The following is a 17,549-nucleotide window of genomic DNA, read 5'->3' as shown; positions in this document are numbered from 1 at the left end:
ATGTGGAGATAATTAAGGAGGAAGGAGAGAAGAGGAGCTCCATGGCCACAGTGTGGGAGCAGGTGTTTAATTCACGGGGGCCGAGAGCCCTGCCCCGTCCCCTTGGGGTCCCCACCCTTCCTCCCGGTCCAGCCACGTGGAGGGCTGTCCCAGTCCTCAGTCCCCCTTCCGCTGCACCCTGGTGCCCAGGGCCCCCGGGTAGGGCAGGCCCAGGGCGGGATAGAAGGCCTCCGGGAGGGCGGGGCCTGGGCCCAGCCTCTGCAGGTGTGGGTATGCCAGGCCCAGCTCGGCAGGGCCGTAGCGGATGGTGCCCGGCGTGCACAGGCCCCGCAGGACTGGGGGCAGGAAGCCAGTGTGCAGGAGGGAAGGCGGGGGGTCCCCAGGAGGTGCCAGGCCCCACGGCCCCACCAAGTCCTGCTTCAGGGCCCCCGCCCGGATGACGGACGTGAACTCGGGCCTCGTTGGGGCCAGGTGGCCCGACGGCTCCTCGTCCTCACTGTCCTCTGGGTCTTCTGTCTCCCCGGGGGCGGGCTCCACTTTGATGGGTTTGCCCCGGGGCTGGGGGGCCTCGTCCTCCTCCGGGGGGGTGGCCCGGTTTCCTTCCACTGGAGGCTCTGGCTCTGCAAGAGGAAGATTCGGAAGGATGCCGTCCTACTCATCCCCAGCCCTCAGCCTTCCCATCTGTAGAATGGGGCCACGCTCCATGGTCCAGACCCGTGGGTCTCCGCTGGGGCAGTTTTGTCTAGAGGCATTTTTGGTCGTCCCAACTGGGGAGGAGGATGTACCTGGATCCAAGGGATTGGATGTCAGGGATGCTGCTAAGTACCGTACAGCGGGGCAGGCTGGCCCCCACCACAAAGTGTGACCAGCCCCCAGAGGCCCCAGTCTGGACCCAGGCCATCCAACAGGACCTCCCATGAGGATGAACGTGCTCCATATCTGCACTGGCCACCTATGGCTACTGAGCTCTTCAAATGTGGGGAGTACGACTAAGGAAATGGAACTGAAACTATTTGTGATGATTTTGTGCCACACTGCGTGGCCTGTGGGGTTCACCAAGCGGGTATTACACCTAGGCCCGAGAGTCCGAACTCCTGGAACTCCAGGGAACTCCTGGAATTTGAACAGTACTTTTACTGTAAATAGCCTCCACACTGGACAGCACAGGCCCCAGAGGCCGCTCAGGGCCTCCCAGGGGCGGGGCTGGGAGGTGGGGCTCACCTGTGGGCTCTGGCTCCGGGCTGGACGCGTCCTCATGGGCCACACTGGCTGGAAGCTGGAAGGCGTCCAGAGGTGTCTCCTCCCCCTCGGCTTGGCTGGGACAAGACATGAAATTGGGAGCTAGGGCCCCGGGCCACCCGGCCTCTGGGGAAGAGAGCCTTCCTCCTGCCCACAAGTCTTTTGAGTAGAGACTTCCCCTTCCCCTCTGAGAGCAGGCACCTACCCCCACTGCAGTGACTGGGGACTCCCCCTGACCTGAGGCACTTAGGCCTCATCATTGGACCCCAGATTCCAAGTTGGTGTTTAGACCAGCTTGGCCCTGTCTCCTGAGGCCAAACCTCTGCAGCCGGTGGAAGCCTGGATGTCACCCTAAGTATCCCCTTGGGCACCGCATGCTCATCTGACCTCAGCATCCTCCTTCCAAACCTGCCGCTCCTCCCAGAGACCCAGGCCCAGGCCCTGCGAAGCCAGAGATGGCCTGGTGGCCACCACCCCCCTCCACCCGTGCTGCCTCGCATCTCCCTGTCCATAGGCTCCCAGCCCATCTTGTCCTACAGACAGACCTCCATCTTCATGGCAGGCAGAGGGTCCTTTCACAAAGCCGATTTGACTGTGACTGCCTCCAGCTCTAAACCTTTCCCAGCTCCCCAGTGCCCCACCACCATCCTCAGCTTTGTTTCTGGGGACTCTACTCCAGCCCAGAGCACTCGCTCCCTTTGGCTCCTCAGCTGGGTCAGCCGGGACTCTGGGCCTCATCTGCGCTCGGCCTGGAATGTCCTCCCCACATCTAGTTCCTTTCCATCGGTTGTTCTGGCCCTCTCCTGGATACTGCCTGCCATGGCCCCCCAGTGTCCCAGAACCCACCTAGGCCTGAGGCCGCTTGGCATCTCTGTTTCTCCCTAGAAGAGACCATCACTTCCTCTCTGCCTCCTGCAACCAAGGTCTCTTCTCCTCCAGGCCTTCACTCTCGCTGGACTCCATTCCCCTTCATGTTTTTACTGCCTCACCCCCCCTAGACTTGTCTAGCAACCCTCCCTGAGAGCTCCCACCCAAAGGTGGGAAGAGCTGACAGAATCTTCTGGAAGGAGTTCTGAGCTCATGGGGAGAGGGGCCAGGCAACCCTCACCTGAGCACATAGCTGACCCAGAGCACGTGGCGCTCTCCAGGGCTCTTCCCACTCACAGCCACAGTGGCCACGGACTGCAGCCACACGAAGCCCCCGGCGCGCTGCAGCCAACGGTAGTAACCGGTCATCACCTGGCCCTTGTCCAGCACTGGGCCCAGCCCAGGGACCAGGAGAGACCGGAAGGGATGGGGTGGGATGGGATGGACAGAGAGAGAGACAGGTGGACAGGGAGACAGGGGCAGAGAGGGGGCGGGTGACAGGGAAACAGGAAGGGTGAGATGGTGGGGAAAAGAGAAAGGCAGAGCACAGAGAGGGGACAGAGAGAACCCAAGTCAGAAAGACAGAGGGAATCTGGCATCGAGGCCCCTGGAGTTTGAAGGCTGGGTCAGAGAGACCCCAGTCCCTGTAAATCCCACCCCCCGCCCAATTCCTGAGACTTTGCTCAGGGACGACTCCCTTGCTGCTCGTCCTGTGATGAGCTGGCAGCAGGAGAGACCATGGTCAGCCTCAAAGAAGGACTTCCAGGGAGCAGGGCGGCGGGGTGCTCAGGTCTAGGGTGAGGGGTTCTCACGGTCCAGGTGGCTTTGGCGGATCCTGGTTGCATCCTGTCCATGGACAAACTGGTAGCAGCTGCGGCCCACTAGCTCTGAGGGCCCCAGGTCCATGTGGTCGCTGACCCTGAGGGCAGGGACCAACAGAGAGCTAGGGAGAAGGGGTCTGTGACCATGCGATGGGGAGAAGGGGGCAGGGTTGGTTCCGGAGTCACTCAGCGCCCCAACCCTGGCTCTGCACTGCTCCAGGCTTAGTTTCCCCCCCACCCCCTTAAAATGGGCGGGAAAATATTTAAAATAATAGTGTCCCTGTCTAGGATGGCTATGGGCATTCGAGCAGATGGCATTCCTGGGTGTGGGTTGGCCCCGGGCACTCCAGAGACCCCTGAATTGTGGAAACGATTTCGCTATTGATAATTTCCCTCTCACTGCCTGGTGCGGGAAACAAAGTGGATGAGAGACCAATGGATGAGAGACCAGTGAGGCAGAAAGAAATAGGATCAAGAACAGCTGAGCTCTGCAGGAGGGTTCCGCGAAGGGAGGACTTGGCCTGGGAACAGAACACGGCCGCGCCTCCACCCCACAAGCCCCGCCCCAAGGCCCCGCTTCGTCCCCGTAGGCCCCGCCCCATCCCCGCAGGCCCCGCCTTCACTCCTCCGCTTTCTCGCTTCCCGCGTCTCTCCAGGGCCGCAGCCTCCTGACCCCTGGCCCCTCTGACTCCCCGCCCACCTCCCTCTCCCGTGCGCCCCCATCGGCCCACCTCTGACCCCAACCCCGGTACCTGCTCTCACAAGCAAGGATGGTGAGACCCAGGCTGAGTCGGAAGACGATCATGTGTCCGTGCAGCGGCAGCTCAGCCAGTGGAGCTGGCGGCAACGTGTGGCCGAGGGCCACGAGGCCCAGGGCGCGGGCCCGAAGGCGGCCGGTCACGTGGATGACCTGTGTCGGAGGCGGGGGCAAGGCGGGGCCCATGGGGCGCGGGGACCACAACCTGGCCACAGAGCCTGGCTCTGACCGTTGTCCCCAGGCCCTGGGGCCCTGGGAAATAGCTGGCAGGAACACGGGGTGGGGTAGGGGACGCGGGAGACAGACGCTGGGCGCGGAGTGCTCACACCCACCTTGTACCCCGAAGCCTTGACATGCAGCCCCCTCTTGGTGAGGGTGGATTTCATGCGGATGAAGAAGGAGCGCTCCTGGACCCGGGAGGACGGGGATACCTCGGTGGGGCTAGCCTCTGGGGCGGAGCGTGAAGGAAGGTTATGGGGTCCGGAAGCGGACACACGCAGGCCACCCCCGCCCTCTGCAGACAGAGGGTCATGACCACAATCACTGTGACACCGTATCCGTATACTAAGCTCCCCTCCTCACCGGCAGTCAGCCCCCTCTTTCTAAAGCTCGGATCTGACCCTATAATTCTGCTCTGAGCCTGCCATGGCTCCCTAGTACCCTTGGGAGAAAGCCCAGCTCCTCACCATGGCCTAAGACTGGCAAGCACTGCTTTCTAATGACATCATCTCTAGCCACAACCTCCAGGTCTCAGTTCAGACATCTTCGCCTCCCGGAAGTCCTCCCTGACCCCCAGGCTGGGTCAGCTGCCCCTCTGGGGTCTCTCCTACCCCAGCCCTGCCCACTCTGGGTCATCACTGCCTGGGGACCGTTCAGTCTCCTCCACTGGACTGTGAGCCTCGGGAGGGTGGGGCTGGGGCTCTAGCCACTGCTCTGTCTCCAGCCCTACCCAACAAAGGGCTAAGCACCGAGTGGGGTTCCGGCTATCGGAACAAATAAGCCTCACAAATACGGATTATTCTATAAACCCCGTGAAGCAGTCTTATAAATAGGCTCACACCCAGATAACCCTGTCTGGGCCTCAAACTCAGGTGTAAATATAATCACGCTTGCCAACAGTCCCACACGTGTCACAAACATCTCCCAAGCTTGCAAGCACTGCTGATAGTTCACATGATTTTCCTTTAAAGCAAACGCCACACAAGAGAAGCCTATTCACGAGAAAGACAACCTCAGTCCCCCAATATCTCAGAGCTAAAAGAAACTTGCAGGGTAGTCTCCAACACCCTTCCCTCCCCAACATGGAGTGGAATCTTCCACTGGAGAGAAGGGTTAGAAGCACAGACTCTGCAGTCAGACAAACCTGGGCCAGAGTCCAGCTCAACCACTTACATCTGTGTGACCTGGGACACTTAACTCAACCTCTCTGTGCCCCAGGTTCCTCCTTTGTAACATGGAGATCATCAGTTTCTGCTTCATGAATTTGTGGTTGGGATTTAATAAAATTATGTCCTTAAGGGCAAGGCACGTGTAAATGCCCAATAAGCACGCATTGTAAATAATAATAACAACCCACAGGCACCCGCCTCCACTCTGCAGTCAGAGGGGGTCTTTGTAAACCTCCAATCTTGGGGATTCAGGCATTCTTAGGGAGCTTAGGTAATTTTAGGGAGCCACGTCTCACTGCTTCAATTTAGACTCTGACTCATTCTACAAAAACTTGCTTTGCACAACTCTTAACAAGAGTGTTTTTGTTTAAAGAAGACATATTTGGAGACGTACCCAGTGTCCCTCAGCCCTCTTTTTTGGGGGGCCCTGGGAATTACCGATCTCAGGCGTATCCGCAAGCGAAGAGGAAGATGAGGAGGAGGAGGAAGAGGAGGGGACGGAAGGCGGGGTGGGGGGTCCGGCGGTCGGGGCCCTCAGCCCCAGTTGCTCCAGCACCTCGGAGTGGTCCCCAGGATGGATGTAGTCGAAGACGCTGCTGCCCGTCAGCTCCACCTGCCGGCGAAGGCGGGGAGTGCAGGGGACCGGTGAGGGGAGCGCCGTCTCTAGCCCGCCTGACAAGCAGGTGTCTCATGCCAGTCTTGTGTTTTCATTAGAAAAATAAAAATTACTTAAACTTTTTAAAAGGAGAACATAAACTTAGGCTCCTCCCGTGCCCTCTCACTTCAAACCCAGAGATTATTACGGATTTTCTGCCCCTACCTCCGCTATGAAGAAGCTGGGGGGAGCGGACTTCCCCGGTTGTCCAGTAGCTGAGACTGCGTGCCCAATGCGGGGCACCCAGGTTCATTCCCCGGTCAGGGAACTAGATCCCACGTGCCACAGCTAAGACCCAGTGCAACCAAATAAAATAAAATAAAAGAAGCTGGGGGAGGGGTTTGGAACGGGGGTGTCGTAGCCTCTGTTTACCCAGTTCCTGCTTACTCACTCTCATCCCCATACAGCAAACAACTGCGCCCTGAAATGACTCACAGGATGTCCCAGCAGGAATGGAAATCAGGACACAAGCAGTGGAATGGCTTTCAAACTCTTTAAAGTGTTAGAACCTTTAAATTAGATTTTTACATTCAGTTCAACCCTCAGATTTCTCGCAGCGGTCCCCTCATCTCCACACGGTCCCAGAGCCGGCAGCCACCGTCTCCCTGTGTGTTCCTCCCAAGAGTCCTCCCTGGTTTTCTTTCCTTCAGTCCTCACACACATACCCCTCCATAAGGTACTGCTCGGACCATGGCCCTCCTCTGCTCAGAAACCTCCCATGCTCCCACTGTCCCTGGGTTTGGGGGTCACATGCTTCCCTCTATTCTCATTAAGCTCCCCCACACACAAGCTTCCAGCCTTCCCTCCACTCGTATCCTTCCCTTCCGCTTGTCCATATTCCCCGTTCAAGGTCTTCCTCTTCCAGGAACCTCCCTCCAACAACTCACTGGAGAGCTGCTCACAAATGCCAAAAACCAATGCACTGAATTTTCTAAATTTGCCATTTGTCAAAATCTCTGTAAAAATGCTAAAAGTCAGCAACAATGCATTGATTGGATTGGCAAGACCTAAGATGCCGCAAGGAGCCAGGACTCCAGGGATGGGGACTTTGGACTTCTCTTTGCCCTCCTTTCCCTCTCAGACACCGGCTTCAGGAGCTGGAGCAGAAACAGTGGGTTGAAATCAAGGCAAAATGCAAACCAGTCAACTAAGATGCCCCCCAAAATCCTCCAAGCTGGCAAAACCCGAGTCCTCCCAATACGAATGGCTGGAATCCTTTACAAGTGTTAAGAATAGGGCTTCCCTCGTGGCTCAGTGGTAAAGAATCTGCCTGCCAATGCAAGAGACTCAGGTTCGATCCCCGGTCCAAGAAGATCCTACATGCTGCAAAGCAGGTAAGCCTGTGCGCCACAACCTGTACTGTTCACCACAGGTTCACCACAACTATTGAGCCTAGGCTCTACAGCCTGAGGATCCCAGCTACTGAGCTCCACACGCCCTAGGCCCTCTGCTCCACAACAAGCGAAGCAACCGCCATGAAGCCCGTGCAGCATGACTAGAGAGTAAGCCCCGCTCCCCACGGCTAGGGGAAAGCCCAGACAAGAAGACCCAGCACAGCCAAAAATAAATAAGTAACTAAAGTCATGTGTTAGAAGTGTTAAGAAGAAACACGTTTTGGTAAATATCAGTGCCTATGGTGACCACTCACAGGCAAACTTAGCTTTCTGCTGATTTGCTTTCTTCAAATCAACCTACTACTTTAAAAACTCTCCTCTGCATTTGGTGTCATGTTGGGTCCCAAGGAACACACTTTGGGACCCTAGGAGCCCATCCTTTTTTTTTTTTTTCATGCTGGTTTGGTGAGGCCAGGAGAGAGGAGGGTGGGCAAGGGAGATGGCAGCTGAGCTGGGCCAGGCAGCCTGCTGCGGGCCCCTTACCTGTGAGAGACCCAGATAAATGGAGACTGTCTCTGAGATGTAGAGGAACTTCCCTTCCTGGTTCAAGGCAAACACGAAGCCATCCAGGGACTAGAGTGGGGAGAGAGAGGGGGGGCGTAGGGAGAGGAGGACACGGCATCTACAAGAGGTTCTAAAATCTGGATCTCTGCTTGCGATGGGTTAATCAGGGGTAAAGAGTTTCAGCGGCCCTAGGGAGGAGGAGGAAGAAAGGGGAGCCCCAGCAGCCTGCCTCCCAGTTCTGGGCTGCCGGCACACACACCCCCGCCCCACCCCCGCTCCTCCCGGGCCCGGGGCTGAGGCTGGAGAGGAAAGTGCCTTTCTCCCAAGTCAGCCACAAGGTGGCAGCAAGGAGCAGCAGGCGGGGAAGGGGCCTCACCTGCAGGATGTGTCCACCCAGGTGCTGCTCAAAGACTTCGGAGACCAGCGCCACGGGACCCCTGCGGCCTGGGGCTGGGGGGAGAGTGAGGGGTAAGGCTAGAGCCTGCTGGTTTGACCCCTGACCTCTGGGAAGACCCCCAGGGAAGCAGGCTACATATCTCCCTCTCTCGTCCCCAGTCTTGAGGCACTGGGGAGCCTTGTCAGGGAGAGACCCAGGGTGTGAGGAGGGGCAGACTGAGACACACAGAGACAGAGAGACACCAGGAGATACAGAAAGGGATTCATTCACCCATTCAGTCCTCCAGCAAACGCCCTGAGCATCTGCCCTTCACTGGGCAGTGCTTAGAGACAGAGTGGGAGGTGACCAGGACACCCACCCCTGCCCTCACAGGGTACCCAAGTCAGGGCAGATATCAATGAGCAAGAAACTAACAAATACAGAACTATTATTCGTGACCACTGCTAGGGAGAATTGAATAGGTGGCATGAAATAAAGAAAAATGGGGTAGGGCCTGTTGAAGGAGGGGCCTTTGAGCTCAGACCTGAAGGATGAGAATGCAGCAGAAAGGAACCCGAAAAAAAAAGACAGAGAGATAGGGACACAGAGAGACATTGAGAGACAAAGATACAAATAGATGGACAGAGATACAAAGGAATAGAGAAAGAGATGAGGACATTACAACTCAACAACGACAGGATGAGGAGTCCAGTTAAAAAATGGGCCAAATCAGGAAACTCAAACAGGGGCTCTGTATCAACCTAGCGGGGTGGGATGGGAAGGGAGATGGGAGGGAGGTTCAAAAGGGAGGGGATATATGTACACCGATGGCTGATTCATGTTGAGGTTTGACAGAAAACAACAAAATTCTGTAAAGCAATTATCCTTTAATAATAAAAATAAATTAAAAAAAATGGGCCAAAGAGGAATTCCCTGGTAGTCTAGTGGTTTGGACTCAGCGCTTTCACTGCTGAGGGTCTGGGTTCGATGCCTGGTCAAGGAACTAAGATCCTTCAAGCTGCACAGCACAGCCGAAATAAAAATCGGGTAAAGGATTTGAATAGACAGTCATCCAAAGACGGTACACAAACGGCCGATAAGCGCTTGAAAAGATGTTCAGCATCATTAGTCATTAGCAAAATGCAAATGAAAACCAGAATGAGAGATCATTTCACACCCACTAGGATGGCTAGAATTTAAAAAAAGAAAAAGAAAAGAAGTGTTGGCGAGGATGTGGAGAAATCGGAAGCCCTGTGTGTTGCTGGTGGGAATGGGAAACGATTCAGCCAGCCTGGAAAAGTAGTTTGGCGATTCCTCAATAAGTTAAATATAGAATTACTATTTGTTGTTTAGCTAGCTGCTCAGTCATTTGTCTTTTGCGACCCCGGACTGTAGACCTCCAGGCTCCTCTGTCCATGGGATTTCCCAGGCAAGAATATTGGAGTGTGTTGCCCTTTTCTTCCCCAAAGAATGACCATATAACCCAGCGATTGCACTCCTAGGTACATATCCCAAAGAACGGAAAACAGGTGCTCTAACAAACACTTGGATGTGAATGTTCATAGCAGCATTATTCCTAATAGCCAAAAGGTGGAAACAGCGCAAATGTCTACTAACTGCTGAATGAATAAGTAAAACGTGCTAAATTCATACAGTGGAATGTCATTCGGCCATAAAAACAAATGGATTCCCGATCCACGCTGAGCAGAAAGCAACTTTGAGAACAATTACGCTAAGTGAAAGCAACCGAACACACGAGGCTACATAGTGTAGGATTCCATTTATATGAAACATCCAGAACAGGCAAATCCAGGGACAAGAAGCAGATTGGTGGTCGCCAGGGGCTGGAGGGAGGGGCAGGAGAAGCTGGGAGAGACTGTGAACCGTACAGGGCTTTAGGAGAGTGACGAACATGAACCAGATAGATGCGCGGCTGCACACTGTAAAATGGTGAATGTCGTGTTACACACATTTTACCCCAATAAAATTTTTAAAAAGAGAGATAGAGCAATATATAGACACAGAAATTGAGACAGAGATAGACAAAGACAGAGAGACGCGATGAGATGGAAGGACAGGGACCTCCCCTGAGGTCCGGTGGATAAGACTGCCCATGTCCAATGCAGGCAGCATGGGTTCGATCTTTGGTTGGGGAGCTAGGATCCCGCAGGCCACCACCAGCACGGAACATTTTAAAAATAAAAATAAAGAGACGGAGGGACGGAGGGAAAGAAATGCACAGAGAGACATACGGGGAAAGTGGCAGGAAGATACAGATGGTGAAGGAGACGGAGGCAGAGACATAGGCCGTCCATCCCCACAACAGTCAAGAGCAGACGACTCCAGACATCCAGGCCAGACCTTGCAGAGAATGACTCCCCAAGGGGCCTGTGCCCAGATTAGGGAGTCAGTGACCTCAAGGGTCCCCAAGCACCCGGCTCCTGCTGGCCTGAGGATCCAGGTCTGGTGTCAGTCACTGTCCTCCCCAGGGACCAGTCCCTTCACTTCTCTGTGCCTCAGTTTCTTCCTCTGTTAAATGGGTTTGCTAAGAGGACTGGCTGATCCGTTAGGGGATGTTGAGCATTCATTCCGCCTAGGGAACAGAGAGGGCCTACCAGGGGCGGGCACACAGCAGGTGCTCCCGAAACAACCTCGGATCAGTATTAATAGCCTGATTACTATTGTGATTTCCAGACCATCAAAACACCAGGCGGCGGAACGCCACCCGCCCCTCCCATCAGGACGCAACCCCCAAAGCTCCACCCCAGCTTGGCCACGCCTCCTCCCTCCAGGAGAGACCCCCGACACCCTCAGACTATTCACACCCTTTTTCCACCCCCCACCCGCCCCTGGAATTCCAGGGACAATAGCTGAGGGGTGGTGGTGGTGATGGAGACCCCTCCCCCGAGATGCAGCAGGAACCAGCCGGGTGACAGGCGGGAACAATGCCGGCTGCTAATTGTCGCAATTTTCCCCTGTCATTTTTGCTAATTCCTTCATTTTCCCTCTCACAGGATCAGCCCAGGTCAGACTGAACGGCTGCAATTAACAGCGTTAATGGGCACGTCGGGATGGGGGTGCGTGTAGCCGGGAGGGCTCAGCCACTCGCTCTTCCCCTATCCTGTCCCCTGGGTCTCTCCCCATCCCTGACTGAAGGGTCTTTGAGGGGTCTTATGGCTCCTAGCCCCACCCCGCCCCAAGTCCACCGACTCCCCGCTTCCTCCTTCTCCCCACCCCCCTTCTCTCCCAGAAATACCTCAACCCCTATCCCTCCCAGATCTGCTCTTGTTCACGTCCAAACCTCAGCCATCATTCACTCTTTCAACAAACGTTTGCTGCGTTTCCTATCAAGTCAGCCTCCCCTGGAATAAAACTGCCCCAGTTGTCATCTTCCCTCCAAACCGGAGGGGGCGCTGAGGGGCCGAGGGGAGAAGCTAAGGCCTCACCCAGGGGTCCCGCCCCCACAGTCCATCCTCAACTGCCCTGGGGGCTTTGCTGTCCCAGACTAGTGGGGATGAAGGGGTGGGACTTCAGGAACTTGTAGCAGTCTGGGAGAAGGAGCCCCCCTGCCTTCATCAGAGTGCCTTGCTCCCTGGAAGCAAGCCTGAGGGGCTGGAGCAGGTGCATTCCTGCCTGCGCTTTCCCTGGCTGCACCTGTGAAACGGGTCTAGGGCTGGAGCTGGGTGGGTTCATGCATGCACTTGGCACAGCCAGCTGCTGCTGCTGCTCACTCCGTCGTGTCCCACTCTTCTTGACCTCATGGACTGCAGTCTGCCAGGCTCCTCTGTCCATGGGATTGTCCCAGAAAGAATACTAGAGTGTGTTGCCATTTGCTTCTTCAAGGGATCTCCCCAATCCAGGGATGGAACCCGTGTCTCTTGTGTCTCCTGCATGGGCAGGCGGATTCTTTACCGCTGAGCCACTTTGGAAGCCCATACAGTAGGTGAGTCTGGGTTATTCTTCTAGGCATTTCTACGGATAAACTCCACTGCAGGCCCCTTCTGGGGGGTACCTTGCTGTCCACCTTGACCCTCTCCTTCCTCACACCCACACCCCTGTTCTGTAAGTCCCAAGGCTGGATGGTCACTGCATCTCCTGGACCCCACCACCTCTCCTCCCACCGCCCCCACCCTGGCCTAGCTGCCTCATGTCCAGCTGGATCACCTCGCTTGCCTGCTCACTGGGCTCCCTGCTTTTTCCCTCACGTCCATCCCCTCTGCGGCTCCCATCTCACTCGGAGTAGCTGCCAAAGTCCTCGCCACGGCCCGAGAGGCCCTGCAGGAGCTGGCCCCGACCCGCTGACCACTGCCCCTCCACTTACTCCTCTCTTCCTCTCTGGAGCTCCTGACCTCACTGCTGTGGCCTGCACCCACCAAACTGCTTGCTGTTGTCTCTGCCTGGAACACTCTCCTTCCGGCTTTCCTCAGAGCTCGCTCCCTCACCTCCTCCCAGTCTCAGCTCAAAGGTCACTTCCTTAGAGAGGTCACGCCTGACATGTGCATCCCCCCAACACCTAGTTCTAACTGCTCCCTCACTCAGTCACGTCTGACTCTTTGTGACCCCGTGGACTGCAGCCCACTAGGCTCCTCTGTCCCTGGAATTTCCAGGCAAGAATACTTGGAGTGGGCTGCCATTTCCTCCTCCAGGGAATCTTCCCAACCCAGGGACTGAACCCACGTCTCTTGTGTCTCCTGTACTGGCAGGTGGATTCTCCACCGCTGCACTACATGGGAAGCCCCCACCCAGTTCCATAGCTGCCCAGCAAATATTTAGTGATCCCTCACTGTGTGCAGGGTCTGTTCTAGGCTCAGCAAACAAGGTGTTGTAGGGGAGAAACACAATAAACAAGAGAAGGGACTTCCCTGATGTCCAGGAACTAAGACTCCAGCTCCCAATGCAGGGGGCCTGGGTTCCATCCCTGGTCAAGGAACTAGATCCCACATGCTGCAACTAAAAACTGGCACAGCCAAATAAATTAATAAATATTTTTAAAAATTAAATAAACAAGAGAAATAAGAAATATGCAATAGCAGGTAACAATGAGTACTATGGAAAGAAAAAAGACAGGAAAGGGAGAAAGGGAGACAAGACATGCCGGGAGCAGAGGGTTGTTATTTTTATTTGGCTTCATCGGGTCTTAGCTGTGACATGTGAACTTTTTGTTGCAGCATGTGGGATCTAGTTCCCTGACCAGGGATTGAACCCAGGCCCCCTGCAACGGGAGTGCAGACTCTTAGCCACTGGACCACTAAAGAAGTCCCTTTTATTTTTAATAGTGTGGTTGGGAAAAGCCTGACTGAAAAGCCCACATTCAAAGGGAATGAGGGTTCCTGGTGGAAGCATAGCAGGTGCAAAGGCCCTGGGGTGGGAGCAGGCTTCTCTGAACAGCAAGGCAGCCAACATGGGGCAAGGGCTTGAAGTCACTAGAGAGGTAGAAAGGTGACATTAGGGAGGTAGAGGGCAGGGGACCAGGTTTGCAGCCCACCTCCCAGGGCAGGAACTTTTTTCCTGTTCTCTGCGATGTCCCCAGTCCCTAGAACACTGCCTGGCACAGCTGAATCAATAACAATGAATGACTGATAGATCAAAGCTATCTTCTCTTCAGACTTAGAGCCCCTAGGCTAGACTTCAACATTCATGATCCCATTTTACAGATGGTAGTGTGAGGCCCAGAGAGAGGCCAAGCCCAGCAACCCAGAACCCATCCCCGGAGACCCACACATATGCCAAGTATGGTGATAGAGAAGGTGGGCGTCAGAGCCAGGCTACTTGAGTTTGAATCTCATCTGAGTCCCTTGTTGGCTGTGTGACCCTGGGCAAAGAGCATCACCTCTCTGGGTCTCAGTTTTCCAGTTCTATAAAACAGGGATCAAAACACTGCCTCCCTCTGAAGATTTCTGAGAGAATTAAGCAAGTGAATTTGGATCCAGTGTTCAACTCAGTGTCTGCGGCATATATTATTACTAGTATTTTTGAGAAGAACATGGGAGTCCCCCCTCCTTTAGAGAGCCTACATTGTGCTTTTGAACTGTTGAGGCAGGTTCTTGGCCTCTTGCTGAAGACCCCGGGAGAACAGATGCCTCCATTTCTTAATTTTGGGGGGAATCCACGCAGCTCCTCCCCAGCACACTGCCCTGCCCCGCCTTCCCACCTACAGGCAAGGGGGTTGCTAAGGTCGGTGGTCTGCCCCCTCGAATGACCCATCCCGGCAAGCGGGGAGGGGGGAGACCGGCCGCCGGCGGGGCTCTCAGCATCCCCCCCCCCCCTCCCTTTCTCTCCCCGGGGCTTGGGGACAATAGACAAGATGTTTATCCCCCGCCGGCGCACATGTTGTTCGCGGTAATGACAGTAATCAGCGGCGCTAATGCCGCATTCTCTCCGCGCCAGTCAATTCGCCTAATTACCGCCTGGGAAGCCGGATTATTTAAATTTAAATGGTGATTTATTGCGAACTTAATCAATGCTATTTTCTCTCCCCCCTCCCCCCTGAGACCAGGGCAGGAGGGGAACTGGAGCCCCTCCAACCCCACCCTAAGGACAATCCATCTTGGGGGGGGGGCGCAGTTGCCTAGGGTCCCCTGTCCCTGTTACCTGAGACCTCTGAAGAACACGATTCGCACACTTCTAGTAATAAGAGTAAAGCAATAAAACATTAATAGAAGTAACAACAATAACGTAACACTTCTGTGTAATGAAGTCTGAATAATAATAAAGTAGATATCTATCTATATATATCTGTGTTTTACATGTTCTATATTTTAACATATTATAGACTGTATTTCGTTATCATGTCTTGGGGAGTAGGATGTCAGCCTGTCCAGGGCAGACACTTTTATTCAGTTTGTTTCCGGCTGGGTCCAGAGGGCTCAGAACAGTAGCAGGCACACAGCAGACGCTCAATAAACTTGCAGGTACCCATTGATAAAGGCTTCCCTGGTGGCTCAGCGGTAAAAAATAAAATCCGCTTGCCAATGTAGGAGACGCGGTTCGATCTCCGGGTCGGGAATATCCCCTGGAGAAGGAAATGGCAACCCACTCCAGTATTCTTGCCTGGAGAAATTCAATGGACAGAGGGAGCCTGGTGGGCTACAGTCCATGGGGTCGCAAAGAGTCAGACGCGACTGAGCGACTAAACAACCACTGATAACAGTAATCGCTACACACTGGCTGTTTACTCTGAACCAGGTGTGTTTAGGGTCTTTATTACCTGGTAGACCTTTTTCTCTTCTCAGCCCTGGGGAGGGGAGGGGCTTCATCATGATTTCCATTTCACAAATGAGGCACAGAGAGGTGAGGCGACCTGCCCGGGGGTCACAATGCTGGGGAATGGCCAAGCGGGGACAGGGACCTCTGTCTTACTGAAGCTCGCCATCTTACCTGCCATGTTATCCCGTCCCCCTCCCGCATCCCAGGCTGGGAATTCAGACGCCAGAGTCCTTGTGTTTCCTTTGGGGTCCCTCCGATCTGAGTGCGGGGTGTTTCTTGCTCATTAGCGGATGGGAGGCCCGGGCTGGGTCCTCTCTGTCCCGCTCATGCAGCTGCGGGTCTCCTTTGTGAGAATCATGAATCATTTCCTCTAATAAAAATAATAGCCCTTACTAGTGGCATGACCCCTGGTACGGCCAGGGCAGAATTCATGAAACCGTCCCTACCTGGTGAGTCCATTTTACAGATGAATAAACTGAGGCTTGGACAGCAGAAGCCGTCTGATAGCAACACACAAAAGGTCTGACTCCAAATTCTGTACTCCCTTCCTTTCGGGTGGAGGAGACTGGCCACAGCTAGCTCGCAGCTCAGACCCGGGGTGCCCTGCCCTGCGCGAGCGCGCCAGGACCCCGCCCCCGCGCATGCGCACTCACCTAGGCCCGCCGGCGGCCCCGAAGACCGCAGCCCCCAGGGCGGCGCCCCGAGCGCGGCAAAGCGGCGCAGGCGGAGGTAGGTGACGCTGAGGCGCACGATGGACGCCTTGTCCAGCTGGCTGGAGATGGCTCCGGGCAGAGGGAGTAGCTTGGCCAGCTCGAAGAACTCCAGGTTCTCCTTTCCGCGCCGCGAGCGCGCAGCGTTACGGGACTTCTCCTTGCGCTGCGCCTGCAGGCTGGGCGGGCGGCGCGGAGGGAGCGTCAGCTGGGGCCGGGGCCTCTGGAATCGGGGGCGGGGGCCTCGGGAACGGGGGGAACGGGACGTTGGAAGTGGGTTCAGCACTCTGGAGGTCGGGACAGAGCCTGAGAGTGACTTCTCTGCCCAGCCGTGGGGCAGGACTTGGGGGTGTAAAGGCTGAGGGGGAGGAAGAAGGAGAGGGGAGCGGTAAGAATGTTGGGTAGGAGTCCCGAAAAAGGGGGCTAGGAACCGAACGCCCAGTGTGCGGTGAGTTGCGGAACCTCGGTAGAGCAACTCCGGTAAGAAAGTCTAGCCCGAGGGGCGGGGCGGAAGGTGAGTGTGAATTCTCTTCGGATCCCGCCTTGGGGCGGGGCCACGGCCCGAGGGGCGGGGCGAAGGTGAATGTGAATCCTCGTCGGATCCCGCCTTGGGGCGGGGCCACGGCCCGAGGGGCAGGGCTTTGCTCACCAGGGTCCCGGCGGGGCCTTGACCACGAACCCCGGCAGAAAGTCCCAAGGGACGCTGCCGCCGCGACCTCCCCCGCCACCGCTGGGGTAGGGGGCCGCCATCTCCGTGGGGACCCGCTCAGGCGGGCTCAGAGCGGCCTGTGGGACTCGAGAGCCGCGTCTCCTGCAGCGGGAAGGAGCGGGAGGCAACGCTCAACGCCCGAGGGGGCGCGTGGGACACTGGTAGGCAAACCAAGGTCCGCGGGGTTGGGTGCAGGGTCCCGGCGAGGAGCTGCCGCGGGAGGTGGCCTCAGTTTCTCCTACCCGGAGGCCAGGTTACACAGCCCGCAGCTCTCACCGTGCCGGGCTCCGGGCGAAGCTCACTCAGGGTGAGGACGTGCCCCGCCGCCGCCTCCCCCGCGCCGCCCGCCAGCGCGCCCGCCTCACGCCCGCGCCGGGCCGGCTCCCGCATACCAATAGGCGCACGCGGCGCGCATACGGATCCGACCGGCCCGCGCGCTGCGTGCCAAGCATGCCCAAAGCCGGGCGGGGGGCGGGCGCCTCGCCGGGGCCCAGGCAAGACCGGCTCCAGCCCCCAGAGCCCTCTACCCCGGGGACCTGCTCCCACCACAAGCCCATCCCGGGAGTCTGGTTTTTGCATCTGCGGTACGCCTATTTCCCAGGCTCGGTTAAAGAGATAGGGGCGGGGGGGAGGCAGAAACTAGGGACCCCACCCGATGCTTTTCCCAGGGACCACCCCTCAAACCCTGGGGGTGATGCCACGTGTCTGGGCCGCCAAATCTCCGCAACCACAACTTCCTCCCTGAAGACCCCCAATGCAGCGGCCAGCTCCTTAGCCCCAGGTATCCCTCAGGATGGATCCAGAATTCTGAGCCCAGGTGTCCTGGTATTCAGATTCCCCAGAACCGGAAACATGTTCAATTAGGTCTTCATTCCTCCAGGGCTAGGCATTCAGGGTCCAGCCCCGCTCCCCATATCCACGCC

General features: G+C 56.3%; 1 protein-coding gene across 1 annotated transcript; it reads right to left on the bottom strand.

Moving 5' to 3' along the window:
• Window positions 1–156: 156 nt before the first annotated feature.
• NPAS1 (neuronal PAS domain protein 1) lies at window positions 157–16,667 on the bottom strand. Its single transcript, XM_068992934.1, has 11 exons — window positions 16,567–16,667; window positions 15,861–16,096; window positions 8,002–8,075; window positions 7,605–7,694; window positions 5,511–5,685; window positions 4,017–4,132; window positions 3,680–3,837; window positions 2,919–3,025; window positions 2,348–2,495; window positions 1,222–1,316; window positions 157–620 (listed from the first exon to the last, which is right to left on the bottom strand). Exons 1-11 carry the CDS (start codon window positions 16,665–16,667, stop codon window positions 157–159), a joined length of 1,764 nt encoding a protein of 587 aa, XP_068849035.1.
• Between the last annotated feature and the right edge of the window lie 882 nt (window positions 16,668–17,549).

The sequence above is a fragment of the Capricornis sumatraensis genome, chromosome 20 (assembly GCF_032405125.1).
Source record: "Capricornis sumatraensis isolate serow.1 chromosome 20, serow.2, whole genome shotgun sequence".
Lineage (NCBI taxonomy): Eukaryota > Metazoa > Chordata > Mammalia > Artiodactyla > Bovidae > Capricornis > Capricornis sumatraensis.
This window is presented reverse-complemented; position numbering and strand designations above follow the sequence as displayed.